Source organism: Cutaneotrichosporon oleaginosum (genome assembly GCF_008065305.1).
Source record: "Cutaneotrichosporon oleaginosum strain ATCC 20508 chromosome Unknown ATCC20508_contig03, whole genome shotgun sequence".
Lineage (NCBI taxonomy): Eukaryota > Fungi > Basidiomycota > Tremellomycetes > Trichosporonales > Trichosporonaceae > Cutaneotrichosporon > Cutaneotrichosporon oleaginosum.
Window position 1 is genome coordinate 2266623 of NW_027072172.1, and position 14782 is coordinate 2281404.

The 14782-nt window shown below is 60.7% G+C and overlaps 6 protein-coding genes across 6 annotated transcripts; 2 read left to right on the forward strand and 4 right to left on the reverse strand.

The window, feature by feature from the left end:
- Positions 1 to 1406: 1406 nt before the first annotated feature.
- COLE_04101 (uncharacterized protein) lies at positions 1407 to 3143 on the reverse strand (the record flags this gene model as incomplete). Its single annotated transcript, XM_018421738.2, has 1 exon — positions 1407 to 3143. One exon carries the CDS (start codon positions 3141 to 3143, stop codon positions 1407 to 1409), a length of 1737 nt encoding a protein of 578 aa, XP_018282648.1.
- A 4151-nt stretch (positions 3144 to 7294) lies between these two features.
- Positions 7295 to 7468, reverse strand: COLE_04102 (uncharacterized protein; the record flags this gene model as incomplete). Its single annotated transcript, XM_018421740.2, has 1 exon — positions 7295 to 7468. One exon carries the CDS (start codon positions 7466 to 7468, stop codon positions 7295 to 7297), a length of 174 nt encoding a protein of 57 aa, XP_018282650.1.
- Positions 7469 to 7848: 380 nt separating this feature from the next.
- Positions 7849 to 8191, forward strand: COLE_04103 (uncharacterized protein; the record flags this gene model as incomplete). The annotated part of the gene is made up of 2 exons (XM_018427261.2): positions 7849 to 7986; positions 8024 to 8191. The coding sequence occupies 2 exons, from the start codon at positions 7849 to 7851 to the stop codon at positions 8189 to 8191; spliced, it is 306 nt and encodes a 101-aa protein (XP_018282651.1).
- A 369-nt stretch (positions 8192 to 8560) lies between these two features.
- Positions 8561 to 11197, forward strand: COLE_04104 (uncharacterized protein; the record flags this gene model as incomplete). The annotated part of the gene is made up of 4 exons (XM_018426279.2): positions 8561 to 8629; positions 8710 to 9496; positions 9539 to 9866; positions 10654 to 11197. The coding sequence occupies 4 exons, from the start codon at positions 8561 to 8563 to the stop codon at positions 11195 to 11197; spliced, it is 1728 nt and encodes a 575-aa protein (XP_018282652.1).
- A 251-nt stretch (positions 11198 to 11448) lies between these two features.
- Positions 11449 to 12555, reverse strand: COLE_04105 (uncharacterized protein; the record flags this gene model as incomplete). Its single annotated transcript, XM_065626324.1, has 2 exons — positions 11449 to 12053; positions 12333 to 12555. 2 exons carry the CDS (start codon positions 12553 to 12555, stop codon positions 11449 to 11451), a joined length of 828 nt encoding a protein of 275 aa, XP_065482405.1.
- A 252-nt stretch (positions 12556 to 12807) lies between these two features.
- COLE_04106 (uncharacterized protein) lies at positions 12808 to 14013 on the reverse strand (the record flags this gene model as incomplete). The annotated part of the gene is made up of 1 exon (XM_018421742.2): positions 12808 to 14013. The coding sequence occupies one exon, from the start codon at positions 14011 to 14013 to the stop codon at positions 12808 to 12810; it is 1206 nt and encodes a 401-aa protein (XP_018282654.1).
- Between the last annotated feature and the right edge of the window lie 769 nt (positions 14014 to 14782).

Sequence of the window (14782 nt, forward strand, 5' to 3'; positions counted from 1 at the left end):
CAATAATGTACTACCAGCAATAGATTTCTGCATTGGTGTCTCATGTACTTCGGAAGGGGAGCAAGGGAGCGAGCGAGATTCGAGCATGCAAGGAAAAGGCGGGAAGAAAACTCTGCTGCCACAGTCCGATGTCGGAAAGAGGTTGACGGGAGCCGTGTCGGGTGAGTGGAGGTTACTGGGTGGAGGCGGAGACCCCGTTCCGATAATGGTGCCTGAATTGAATCTGATCAACAAACTTGAATTCCGGCTCCGCACAGTCTTGTCTCACCCCCCCACCCACCATTCCCACCTTCCTTCCCTCCTTGCTTCCTGCATCTCTTCATTCACACCATCGTTCTCCCCTCCCCATCTCATCATCCCCCGCAATGTCCATGTCTCCATCTCCTCCTCCCCCCAACCGCTCCGCCGGCATCGTTCCCCGCGGCCGCCCCGTCTGCGACTCGCTTTCTCACTACTCCAGTACGTTGTCACACCTTTCATCCCCTCCGGGGTTGACACCAGGCTGCTGCGTCGGACCCCTCGCCACTGACGAGTCCAACTCGTGGACTTGCCAGTACTGCAAGCGCCAGTACAGCGGCGATGTGTCGGGCGGCTACGTCAAGCGCGTGGTCAGCACCGACGGCAAGGCGGGTGGCACGCGAGGCGTCGCGGCGGGCGGCGGACCTTTTCGCGTCATGGACGCGGCGCCTGGAGTCGCGCCGCTCGCTTAAGCGCGAGCGCTTGTCGCGTCGTCGTGTCGTTTGTCACCTCCCTTCTACGCGCCTGAACGGCCGTGCGATCGCGTGCGACGCCTGTCCTCTCGCATCTTCCTGACCTCAAACTGCCCTATCGCTCCGTATCATACCAAGCGCCACCGCACTGTAGCCACTCGTGTCGCCTGTGGAGCTGTGGTGCGCACTGGCGCAACACTTCCCACGACACACTCTTGTGACATCCCCCGCCTGACCATCCACGTCGCCCAGTCAGCGCACAGACAGCCGGAGACGGACAGATCGTCGGCATGCACTTGGCTCATGCCGCCAATCCCCGACCTCGACCCTTCGCCCACATCGTCCGCCGCTGACAATGCGGCGATGACTGCGGGTTTGCGCGAGCGGAGGTGAACGTTACAGACCTGCGCCTTGTCTTCGATGGTGGCCGAGGTGGGTTGTTGATCAGGAACTCCGCTCACACCCAGGAAGGTCATGAACTCGAATGAGTTGATCTGCATCTCCTCCACCACGAAGTCAGAACTGCAACTGGAGGAGTACTTTGTGAAAGCAAACAAGCACTTATGCAGCAGACAAATCGCTTAGTCCACTTCCTGCGTGGAGATAATCCCTTCTTTGGTGTGATGATTGCCAGTCTCCTAAAGCCACTCTCCAAGGCATAACCAGACTAACAAGCTGGTGGCATTGCATAGCAGACTAATAACGACGCGAGTACACGAGTGTGGTCGGTACCGATGGAGGCACTGTCTCCAGTCGGAACTGCTCCTCGCCGACCTCGTTCCTATACTCGTCCAAACTCAGCAATCGCATGAAGTCGCGCGCGATCTGAGCAGCACGACTCCACTCAAAATCCCACCTTTGTTGGCTCTTGATGTGGCGAGTGGCTCTGGCGTATATTCTCTCGGCCGTGCTGAGGGTGGCAAAGGGAACGTCACCCTCGTAATGCATCTCCGTCCCGTCCCCGTGGAGGTCAATGGCCGCATTCCCTAGCTCCACGAGACCCACGACAGTCAGATGTGGCCGAGGGCGCACTCCGAAATAGCTGTCGACGAAGCGGCAGTAGTAGTCCATGGTCTGCTCCACGATGAGTGTCGCAGGCCCATACCCGTACTTGCCATGGTGAACGCCGCCAAATAGCCGGCACACCGCCTTGCAGTTGTATGGGTGGCCCTCAGAATACTTGGAGGGCATTGGACAAGATGGAGCCGGTTTTGTCGAGGGCACAAGAATGACGACGACGTGCTCCAGCTGGGGATTGGCGAGGTAGGCATTCTCGGTATAGGCAATGCTTGAGGGCATAAGTGCGTGCTCGGGATGGTAGGTTATGCTGACCACCATCTTCTTCATTGGGCGATACAGATCGAGGCGGTTATGGCAGAGACTGGAGCTGCGGGGATGGTGAACGTCCCACACGTCGTTGGCAGCGATACAGTCCGGCTCGAAGGTTGGCTCCCACCACCTTCCGGGTGCCGGCGTGAGGTCGAGGAAGCGCACAACGATTGGGGCGCCGAGCGCGACCCAGGCCGGGGACAAGTTTGGCTGGCCGACGTAGCGGATCACTTCCAGCCCTGTGAACGCCTCGAGGCCGTGCAAGAGCGCGGCGCCCGGCACGTCGAGCACACGGACTTTAGCGGCGGCGCGCGCGAACGCCTCCTTCCTGCGGGCGACATGCTTAGTTTGTGCCGCCCAGAATCTCATGTTCGCTGTCTCGTGCGCGTGCGCGTGCCCGTCGTGGTCCGCCAGCTCGTCAGGGTCAGGCGAAAGGGGCTGCAGGACAGGCATGGTCGGCCTGGAACCGAGCGTGGACTGATACTCGCTCGAGAGGTGCATGTCCGACAGCGCCTCCTGGTCCCAGTCGTGGTCGTACCCCGCCTGCTGGTCCGCGAAGACGCGCTTCTCGTACAACTCCACTGCGTCGACGTAGCGCGCGATCTCGTCGGCCTGCGCACACGCCTGGGGCAGCTGGGCAAGGATGGCTGCCTCCCACTCCTGGCAGCGGGGACAGGCCTCGACCTCGCGCAGCTCGGCGGCCGCGCGGCGTGCGAGCTCGTCGCCGTCTTCTGAGTCTGACTCCGTGGCGCTGTCCGTCTCGTCCGAGAATGGGTCGCTGTAGTCCCCCCGTCCCCACCGTCCACATCCGGGAGGAAAGTACTCGGAGTCGTCCGAATCCGAACCCCAATCCCACCCTAGGCCGAAGTCCTGCTGCGCGTCCCAATCAGCGAACGCGGATGGCACGAGCCCCTGCTTGTTGCGCATAATGGGGCGCCGACGCCGCCCACGCGTGTCCACCGTCAGGTGCTCGAGGGCGAAGCGGTCGTGGAGCGCGAAGCGAAAGTGGCGCGACGTGGCCCTCCACGCCAGGATCGTGGAGTAATCGCACGCACGCAGGATGGTGTCCACGATGTGCGGGTAGGCTCTGTAGTCGATCGGCATGGTGATGGTGGGGGTGAAAGATGTGCGCAGAAGTAGGGTTTTATAGGATGGCCAAAACAACGACGCGGTGCGGAAGCTTGTAAAGTACATTGTGGTTGACTCATCAATCCCGCACGGAGGCCGAGCGGGATCTTGTCTCATGTTTGGAGCCTACGTGGTTTGTGTCTCGCATCTCTACACCTCAATTCCTGCAAGATTGAAGCGGAATGAGGCGCTGGACACGGCAAACACACCCGAACGCGTGCTTCTCAGACCATGGCGAACCATTCTCAGCCCCACTACACCTCGCTTCTTCCCCATCACTTGCATCGTCAGCACTACTTACGTCCCCATCACCTCCCATCACCTACCATTACCTCCCATCACCTCACTGACCTCCTCATCACTGCAACCTAATGGCGATGACACCTCGCACTGCCAATATGCCCACTCCTATCTGCGACGACGGCGGTGAGTCGTCCGCGATCGCGCTGATGCAGAACCTTGTGCTCCGTTGTACGTCCACTACAACGGCGCGTGGCACTGTCTATGGTGCGGGCGCGCGTATAGTTGCTAGGCAGCGTGTATTCTGCATGACGTGGCTCCTACCCTCGACTCAAAGCTCAAGGGCTATGCAGAGTGATACATGCGCGACTAAGACTGCCCAGCCACTTATTTGTCCGACGAGGCTTGCCGCGTGATTCAGAGCCGGCGCCGACGTCTGTCGAAGCGGCTGTTCTGGCGATGGCTTGTCGCTTCGCAGAATGCGGAATTCATGGCCGCGGCACAATTGGGAGGCGGAATCTCAATTCAATTATGCCTTGACGCTTCCAAACATCGCCATTCACGTCGCTCCCATTCTTCGCCGTTCTCCGACCTTTCTCGAACGCCTTCTTCTCCCACGTCTTGAGGCAGTACGCGCATCGCCACCGCCCATGCACCCAAGCCTGGACGTCGTGCCCACCTATCGTCAGCGCCAGCCGACCTCCGCCTACCTTGGAAGTTGACGCCGCGTGCATTGCCCCCGCATGTTTCCATCGCAATGTTATGGCTGGTGGGAGGCGATGTTGGACCCGCAAACTTGTGGGCAAGAAGGACATGGCTGGTGCGTAAAGTAGTCGCCTGAGTGACAGTGATGGCTGGTCGGTACGATTTGTTTGAGGGTTCCAGCTTAAGGCATGCGGAGATTGCAAAACCTGCAAACGCGATTGCCGTTGCGCGTGGCTGTGGCTGCGAGGCAGTGTTCTGCGTAAGCGCATTCATCATTCATGCTATACATACCAGCAAAGTTGCAGAACGTGGGGTCGCCGATGCAGAATTGCTTCCTCGGCGGGGTTGATGCGGTTGGGACCGTCGGCGCTGGGGCGGGCGTTTGGGTGTTCTCCGGCGTCTGAGGGTCCTCTGACGTTTGAGTGCTCTCCGGGGTCTGGAGGTACTCGAGAGCCTGAATGTATTCCGGCTTCTCCGGAGTCTTGGGTACAAGCTCAGATACGGGTGATGCTGGCGGTGTTGCGGCGGGGGTGGGCAGCAACTGATACGCAGACGTTGACGAGCTAGGCAGCTGGCGTTGGGACATGGTGTGGGGGTCGTCTGTTTGGTTCGCGGTATTTCAGCTTGTGCGGCATGTGCGGAAGGTGGGTGAGCCGAGTCGCGCTTCCAGTCCTTCTCGTCGATTTAGGGGGGCGCAATATGCGCAGCACGTGTTCCAGCGCCGCGCCGCTCCCCAGCCGCCGATGTGCGCGGACGTCTCAGATCCCAGACCCATTCTGGCCGGCGGTGCGAGGGTGTGTGCATTCCACGATCGGCAAGTTCTGTTGCGCCCCATTCCGCGGCGCACGGATATGCGAGCGGTGCGAGACTGGAAATGTGGGCATGAGAGGCCAAAGGACTCAATCCGGGGTGACGCCAAGACGTCGCCGACTCAGTCACTCAAATGCCACTGTGCCACCACATGCTTCGCTGTCGCACCTTCGCAACATGCCAACAATGGCACGGTTGAATGGGCGGGGTAAGCATTGCCAAAATTCATTCAAGCACGAGAAAGTGACGTGCGCCGCTACGATGGCTTCGGTTTCAGTGGACGCTGGAACCGCTCCGGAAAGATTTTCCTGCCAAACATCAGTCGCGCTGGCACATTCCGCATTCACCATCTGCACGGCCGCCTGCGGATCTGCGCGTTTGCACTTGTCCTCGTGGCGCCTCAAACATCGTAATCAGATCCTCAGCAGTGAACCGCCTTCTCGGCCGCACGTCCACGCCAGCACACGTCGGCTCCTTCATGGTTGAATACAAATCATATACAACGAAGCCGCGGCTAAAGACCATTGTCATCACACGCAAAGGGCGACGTGACCGCTCCCGAGTAATCGGTAACGATGGCGTCCACAGCAGAGTACAGGCCTGGACCCAGCATGAGCAGGCCAATAAGAAAAATGAAAACGTTGAAGATCGTCATGATTGTCTGGAAGACGCCTTTGAAGAGGCGCCCGCGGTTGAGGTGGTAGTATGCGGTTGACCACTGGTGTTAATCGATATTCCATCCGGTTAACCCACGAAGATGAAGCCAAAAAACGAGTCGAAAGCGGCACTCATAATACTCAGGAAATCGCCCATAGAGGGGATGACGCTTCTGTTAGCTCTATTCAAGCAGCTAACTCACTTGCCGAGGACGAAGCCGATGCCCCAAACCACCGTGGTAATGGCGACCCACCACAGCCACCCCACCGCCGTGTTAGAGTGCATGTGCCGGCTCTCCGAGCCGAGGATTCGTCGGTGAAGCACCTTGACGGTAACGTTGGAGTAGATTGCCCCGATGATGACGGTGGGGACGATGACGAACGCGAACGCGGCCTTGCGGTGCTTGACCTCGAGGAACGAGCCGATCATCGGCGCCTCGGCGTACTGCCCCAGATAGTGGTATCCGACGACGGAGACGACGAGGAAAAGCACCATCTCGAGCGCAGTGAGTGCCGCGAGTGCCTTGGGGAAGTCGCGGGGCTCCTTCATCTCCGCGATGAAGGAGGGGTAGAGGATCTGCCCGATCCACAAGAACGTGATGTTCAGCACGGCGTTGAAGCCATTTACGAAGCCGGGGTTGCCAGGCAGTCCGCCGGCGGTGCGCACCTCCCCGAGGGCAGGGTACTTCCCGCCGTACCCCGCGCCGGGGTGGGGCTGAATGCCTGAGAATATGAGGCATAAGAGGATGGCGATGCCCATGCACGCGGCGGAGAACACACCCATCGAGGTAACGTGGTTGAGGGTTCGCGGAATGCTAACGATGATGCCGATGATGGCCGCGATGCCTTGGAACGCGACGGTGCACTCGGAGTGGTCCGAGAGCGTGTTGAGGATTTTGGCACCGGTGAAGACATGGAAGCCAATGATCATGATATTGTTTGTAATGAGCATGGCGATTGTCGCCTCGTACACGAATCGCCGTGCCCAGCGGGGCACGAGCTCGCATGCGATGTCGGCGACGTCGCGCGCCTGTGGGTACTTCATCATATACTTCCACAGCACGTAGCTCGTGTCTGGAGTCAGCGGTGCGCCTGGGCGACCGTACACCACGTGATGAGGCCCATGCCGATTTGCACGATGAGGCCAAGCGCCCAGCCCAGCACGCTGAAGCTCCAAGGCAAGGCAAGGATCGCGAGGCACACATACTCTCCGAAGAGGAGGAGCGTCGCCTTCTTCCAGCTCAGCGTGCGGAACTTGATATCGTGCCCCTCCTCCTTAGCGGCGAGCAGAGCGAACTCGTCGTTGGTGCTAGACGCGTCCGAGCCCAGCTCGGGGTCGACGCCGTGTTTGGCCTTCTCGGCTGGCTCATGTGCGTGTTGACTATCCTTGCCCTGCTATCAGTCGGCTCTGCCGCGAACGCACCATTTTAGATAAGAGGACATTGTGGCGCTCGAAAGCGGAGTGTATATGGGCTATGGCGGCTACGGAGGCTCGGCGGCTGTCCGTGATCCGCAGGTCGCAGCTTTGCACGGCACCGTTTCGGTGATCGGTGACCCCATCTCGGCGAGTCATGGCGTCATGCAGATCATGCGCACTCGGTGAACGGCGTACCGGCGTGGTGCCACAGGTCATGTTTGAGACTGACTGTCAGATTGTGTCTATTAATACTTTAGCGAAGTCACTAAGCGTCAGGGAGGTTGTTCCTGGTCGTCGTTTCAACGTGATCTAGGAAGCTGAATGCCGCAAGAGCTGGGAGGCTGGAGGTGCTGATAATGGGGTGCCGCTGCTTCACCACTCGCGTTGCACTCCGTCTTGCAGCCGGGGCAGGCAGGGCACCGAAATGACACCACATAGGAGGGCATGGCGTGCAGCGTCGGTGACGTCGGCATCGAGATGCTCGGAAGCATAAGTTGCAACAGCGGCTCAGCTCATCCTGTTGGCGTAACAATGGCGTCTTTCTAGCGAGGCCTGGCCTGTACTCCCCTCATTCTGCGCAGGTCAGAGGACAGCAGGGCAACGCGGACAGTGCGAACCAGTGGTGATCCAGTGAGTGGGATGATGAAGGGTGTAATTATAGGCCCATGACAGCTGAATCGAGGGCGAGCTATACGCCGAAGTCACGTGATATACCACCATTTCGGCTTCATCCCCATGGTCTGTTCCCCATGTCGATGCAATTGGAGGTGCAAGCAACGACTCTTCCCCAGAATCAGCGACATCAGCAATAACAGAGCAGCACCAAACAGCAGCACCGAACGTTGGGACGCCCATGTCACGTCCGGCTGCCCGTGCGGCTTCGCAACTCTGTCACTGTTCTGATCACCGCGAGTCAACGCTCTGCACCGTCGCGTTTCCTCGACCAACGCTGTGCACCGATGCCTGTGGCGCTCGGTATCTCACATCTTTGGTACACTGAATGATTGCACCGCGTAGCTCATTGTCAGCTGATTGCCAGCTCTGCAGGCGTTCAAGGCTTGCTTGTTACACAGCGCTGCACGCACCGTCATGATCGCCAAGATCGCCGCACCGCCGGACGTCGTCTTCTGCCATGCTGCCATGCTGCCAGCTGTGCTCGCTCTTCGTTGATCTTCCCCTCCCCGCCTCCTCGATGAATCCACAGTTGCTTCAAGAACTCACATTACACAGCAGCGACCCCTACGCTCGCCCGCCGGCCGAGGCGTTGTGTCGCGCGTCACCTCTCATGGATCACGGAGGCTTCCGAGCAGCACACATCGGAGCGGGGCGCAAGCTTTTGGGGGGGGGGGGGGGGGGGAAGGCGTCAATTTCCCATTCTCTTCCTTCTCCTCATTCTTCTCATTCTCCTCATTCTCCTCACCTCCTCGTCCATCTCCTTCCTCTTCTCTGTCCATAACACTCACAACGACGACAAGACGACTGACTCCCGACACGACCTGACGACCTGACGACTTTCTAGCCTTCGAAGGCTCTGAGTGGCGAGAGCCACTTCAGCCTCTGCCATCATGCCCCCCGTGCCCACAAGCAGTGAGAGCTCCACCCATGGAGCCACCATCGCGGTAGGCGTTGGCGTCGTGAGTCTCCTCCACTCTGCAATCTGTCTTGGACATTTTTGATACCCGTCTGCGCTTGTTCAACAGTCCGCTGACGACAGGGCGTTGGCCTCGCCCTCCTGATTCTCCTCGTGGTCGCCGTTGCGTTCATCATCTGGCGACGACACATGCAGGCGTACGACAGCAAACCTCGGGAGATCCATCGCTACGCATCAGCCAAGTCCCCGCGGGAACCGACTCATGTCACCCCACTGCCACAGCATGGGCGCCGCGAGTCGGAGCAGAGTGAGAACGAACGCCGCGGTCTCCTTCGCTCTAGCCCCGAAATTCACCTGCCTATCTGGGAGCAGCGGCACACCCTTCCGCCCACCGACTCGCCTCCCTCGCTGTACAATCCGTCGCCGACCAGCACGCCAGAGTTGCGCCGGGTCTACTTCAGCCTCCCAGGCGGAACTCACCTGGGGCTGGAGCTGCCGGACATCCAACCTAGTGCAGAGCCCTCCGTTGATGCGTCATCGAGCAGGCATACCCCCCGCTCGATGTCCTTGCCTCCTCCGCCCAGGGGGGGGAAGCCTGTGGACACGGGCAAAAATCGCGCTTCACTGCCTGCTATCAGCGAGAAGAGCGTATCACCCGAGCGCAATGCACAGTGGTTAGACCTTAGCAAGCGGCCTGACCTCCTCCCGCCCATCTTCCTCCCGCCCCATCTCCGCCCCGAGGCGTCCCAGCCTCAACCTCATCCTCAGCCGATTCGTGCCGCGACAGCGTCTGTGGATGCAGCGCGGGCGAGCCAGACATCGAGATCGTCTGTAGGGCTGAGTAAGTTCGCCGCTGAGTGGAGGGAGAATGCGGCCCAGTCGGATGCGACCCCACGCCTGTCGGTCAGCGGTGCGTCACAGCGGAACTCTTCGCGATCGCAGCTGATAGCAGCCGCGCCTGTACCGCAAGTCGAGGCCACAGGTGCCTGTATTCCAGTCTGCATGGAGAAGCTCAAGGACGAGCCGTCGACCTCGGACAACATCGCCCGTCTTCGCCTGCAGTCCTTCGCGTCGGCCTCAGGGTCCCTCTCGACGGGCAGCGTGTCATCCGAAGGCGCTCTCGAGATGCGTAGCCAGCTCTGCTCGTCCCTTCAGTTTCCAATACCGCAGCCGCTCGCCGTCCCGAAAGAGGTCAAGCGTCACCAGCCGATCCCCACGCACTATCTCCCGAGGGTCCAGGCGACATCTGTCGCGATCGAAGAGGAGGGCGAACCTTCTCCGTGTTGCGAGCCGCAGTTCCACCGCCAGACACTTGATGCACTTCACGGCGACCTTGGGCTCGGATATTCATCCACGCACGGAAGCGGCCCACTTAATTGGAGCTCGCCATCGGCGAGGCCGCACGCACGAGGTGACCAACGACGATCATGTGATCACCCTTGAGACCTCATTGTGCACGATAGAACAAAGGGAACGCGGACACTGGCCAATGTGGTGTGTAAGGATCCATGAATGATGCCGGCGCCGGGGTTTTCAACTGCGTAGGCCGTGAAATGGCTGACGGTGTACACACTAATGTTTGGTAGCTGAAATCCTCCGCGGCCGCGCTCACCCAGCCAATTCAATAGCAGTTGACTGGATCTTCTAGTCCATTCAGTCGCTGCATGGATCCCACCCTCACTCACCACCTTCGTCAGCTGACTGTGAGTATAAATGTACATCGCGCATCTTTTTTCTCCTGCATCCTTACAGCATGCCGCATCTCGTATCTCTTTCATCCATCCAGCATCGCGCCGCCAACCCACCGCCGATTCCTTTACCGCTACCTCGGATCTCTCTTCCATCAACTACAGCTTTATCGCCTACCTTAGCCACTTCAACTCCAAGTATGATTGCAGACAACGCGAGCAGCGTCTACCGCCAAGTCATGCACTGCTCCCTCTCCTCCCAGCCGCCGGCGTCGCAGCCCGCGGCGTCCCAAATTGGGATGCCACAGTCCAGGAGGTCTCTAATGTCGGCGTCGAAGCCCGCTACTTCTAAGCTACCTCTTCACATTCATCGCCGCAGGACGAAGTACCGCGAGCAGTGGGGGAAATGGCTCGCGTCGCACACCAGTATCTCGGCCGCACGATACCCCACATCCCGGCGTTCAAAGGCGACCAACTCCCATGGACAATCGACACTGCGTCGCCCTGACGCCGACCGCCTTGCGGCACTTCACTCGCCGAGTTGTTCGGAGATCAACTGGCTGCAGACGCGCGTCCGCTACTCGACCATTTTCGGCGTCGGCAACTGGCGTCCCACCCCGAGCCGCCTTCGCGACGAAGTGCGGTGTCTTTCGGAAGAGCCCCGCTTCCTGCCGGTCACGGAGGAGCCGGAGGCGCCATCCGTCTTGTTTGGCTGCCTGGAAGAGGCACCCGCGCCGAAAGAGGGGGGTCGTCTCCGGCCCCCGCTCCCGCCAGTTCGGCTCACGACGCCCGCGCGCTCCAAGGGGGCGCGCGCCCCACGCTATGAGGTGCCTAGTCGTGAAATGAAGGTCGAGCGGTTCGGCCACACGGGCTCGCTCTGTGCGGGTGGGATGCCGACGCGCGCAGCTCTCCCCTCGCATTAGTACCATGCGCAAGGCGGGTGGTTTCACGTAGCTCGGCATCGACGTATTGGCACCGCATCGCAAGAAACAACAGCTGAATCATACACCCACCGCCGGTTGTGCCAACCACGCGACATCGACATGTACTGGCGACCCCGCACTCATCATCACACGCGCTCACTGCCGCCAAACCCGCTCATATCATCGTCACGCGCTCATTGCCGCCGAACCCGGTCACCATTGCGCGCACTCATCGCCACCGCACGCGCGCATCATCGTTCGCACTTATCGCCGCACACGCCACAACATAGCCCATAGCCCGAAGCCCGAAGCCCAAATCTCCAATGCAGCAGTTTCATCATGTAGTCTAGTAAATCTGGCGTCAGCCCGCCCGCCGCGGGACTCACATCATCGAACGGCCGCGTATCCCTAAAGCACGAGTCCCAGACCTCGCCCACGGCGCGCTCCGCATCCTCCTTCCCCTGGCACTTCGGGTGCGCCATAACGCTAAGCACGGCGCGGCGGCGCACACACGCCTGGTGCTGTGCGCTGAACGCCCAGTACCCGCGCTTGACTTCGCGCGACCATCGGCAGTCGCCGGAAAGGTTCGCCGCGCGGATCTCGGTGCACGCGTGGTGCCGCAGGTTCATCCAGTCGACGCGGAAGCGGCAGTGGTCGAACGCGTGCAGGAGCTCGTGGGCGAGCGTGTCTTCCATGTGCCGCCGGTTCATGAAGCGGTTTTGGCACAGCAGGATGCCGTGCTCGGGCGAGAAGCCGCCGGCGCGCGACGCGTCGCATGGGTGGCATTGCATCGCGCTCGAGGGGAACGGGCAGCCGGCGAGCTGGAGGTGTTTGAGCATGAAGACGATGATGGGGCCTGCGATGAGTGAAGCCGAGCGAGGCGAGACGGAACGAGGCGGCGGCAGTGATAGAGAGAGGGGCGGTGCATTAGAGCGAGATGGAGGAAGTAGTTCGAGCGGAGTGAGCGGCGGCGATCACAAACAAGCGGCGGTTCACAGAACAGAGCGAGATGGAGTGAGGCGTTGAGAGTAGCGCGAGGAAGCGCGAGGCGATGGTGGTGAATCGGAGCGAGAAGATATGGGGCGCGCGCGTCAGCACCTCCCCTCATACAACCCCGCGGCCCGCGGCTACTCACTCCGCGTCATCATCTCCTTCTTCCAGCGCTCGCACTTGTCCCAGTCCTTCTCGAGGCGCCGGCGCTCCTCCTCCTTGTCGCGGAGGAGGCGCTCGTCGTCTGACAGCCCCAGGCCAGTCAGGTGGGCCAGGGAGCGGCGCCAGCTCTCAAATCCGGGGACGGAGGCGGGGGTAGGTGTTGGTGTGGAGGCCTCGGCGGCGGGCGCGGCGGCGGGGTCTGACATGATAATGGTGGTTGAGGACTGAAATCTCGAGTGGAGGCTTCGGGTGGTGGAGGTGTGGCGGGGGTATTTGCACGTGCTCTCCCGATTCATCGATTACTACTGACCCCCCAGTCTCGCTCCGACACTGCCACTGGGTTCAGACCTTGTTGCATCTAGCACACTCCATCCTCGCATGCAACAGAGTTCATACGACTGTTTATACACCTGCACGCCCCGTCCCCGCCCAGACGGCTCGGCCAGCGAGCTCGCCCCTTAGTAGTGTGGCTGCTGTGGAGGAGGGTAGCCCATGCCACCCGCACCCACGCCAGCCATCGGAGGCGGCGAGTGCTGACCAGAGGCGAAGTATGACCCCACGCCAGCCATGGGTGGCGAGTTGCCGCGGTGCATCGTCGCATACCCGTTGTGGCCGGTGTGGCCGTCAGAGTATGAGCCATCGGTCGCCCAGTCCGGGCGCACACCGTGCACAGGGCTCGGCTGCGGCTGGACGGGCGGGGGGAAGGTCGTGTAGTTGTCGTCGTCGTACGAGTAGGGCGAAACGGCACGGTGCTGCGGCGGGTTCGGGTCGTAGGCGTACTTCTCGCTGTCGTAGTTGTTGAAGTCGGCGGCGGCGCCAAACGCCGAGCCGCCAAGGCCACCCTGGGCGCCATTGTGTGGGTAGTCGTTCTCAGGCTGCAGGTACTGCGGCTCGTCGAGTTCAGAGCCGAGCGACATGCGGCGGTCTCCGACACCGTGCTTGTCCGACTGGTGGACTGGCAGCGCATGCTGGACCTCAGTGTCGCCGTGGTGGTTGAGCTCGGGCCAGCGGATAGCGTCGTCGTCGCTCGACGAGCGGCTACGGCGCGCAAACATGATGATCACCGCGACAATTGCGATGACGACCACGCCTGCACCGACGGCAATGCCGACAATTGCACCGGTGCCGATGCTGCCACCGCCGGCCTTGTCACTGTTCGCGGGAGTCTCAGTGACGACCTGAGCCTGGCCATCGACCGTCTTGGTGATGTATCTGACGGACGGTTCCGAGGACGACGAAGTTGAAGACGACGTAGAGGATGATGGCTCCTCGGTTGTAGAAGGCGCCTCAGATGTGGGAGTTGCCGAAGAAGTTTCGCTGGTCGGGGATGAGGAAGGTGCGGCGGACGACGATGTGGGTCTAGCCGAGCTAGCCGAGCTGCTCGAGCTAGGTGGCCTCTGGGTCGACGAAGCTGGTGTGGAAGTCGAGGACTGGCTCAAAGGCGAGGACGTCGGGCGCTGGGTCGATGATGTGGAGGAAACATCACCTCCCGGGTTCAACACGTCGCTGATGAGGGACGCGAGGACGCCGCCCTGGCGCTCGGCCAAACCTGAGCGCTGATGCCATGCGGCTGGCTGGCGATTGCGGTGGCGATGATGCCACGCTGGGTCCGCGGCCACGAGAGCGGGAAGGGCAGCGAGGGCTGCGAGGGATACGACGCGCATTGTTAATAAGGTGGACGAAAGTGTTGCTCAAGGCGTCGGGGCCAGCCGACAACGCGTTCACACCAGGTGGAATCGAAGGCGGGGAGGATATCGGCGAGCGAGTGTAGCCGATAGGGAGGGGGTTGGTTTGTCGAAGTGATGGCCCGAGCGTGAGGAGCGGGCGAGGAGCGAGGAGGCAGAGGAGGTTGATGAAGTGTGGGAAGGAAAGAGCGACGATTGTTAGGGATGTCGAGGTAGATGATTGATGTACACGCGGGCCTGCCGAGTGTAGAGTATATAAAGCGAGTAGAGTGAAGGGGGCGGGAGGATGAAGAGCAAGAGAGAGAGAGAGGGAGAGAGAGAGGATGAGGATGAGTAAGAGATAAGAGATCTAAGAGTTGTTGTCGACGAGGAGTAATGGATGAGTGAGAGTGAGGGGGGGGGGGGCGAGGTGAAGAGGAGGGAGGAGGGATCTGGGGTGAGCACGAGGAGGAGGACGAGGAGGAGGACGAGGAGGAGGACGAGGAGGAGGACGAGGAAAGGTGGATTGCTCGAGTGGCGTTGATGGGCCGTGGGGTGGATTTCGGGGGGGTGTGAGGGAAGGCTCAAGGCGCGTGAGGCGCGTGAGCCAAGGTTAACGCGGTCAACACGGCTCGGTTCGCGCCATCCCTTTCTTTCCTCCTCTCTTCTCCGAAACATGTCGGCCCCCGCTCTAGCTCTTGCCATTCTTGGTCCTCTTGGTTCTCCTTAGCTCCTCCTCTTCCTGGCGCTGGAACTAGCTCTGGCGCTC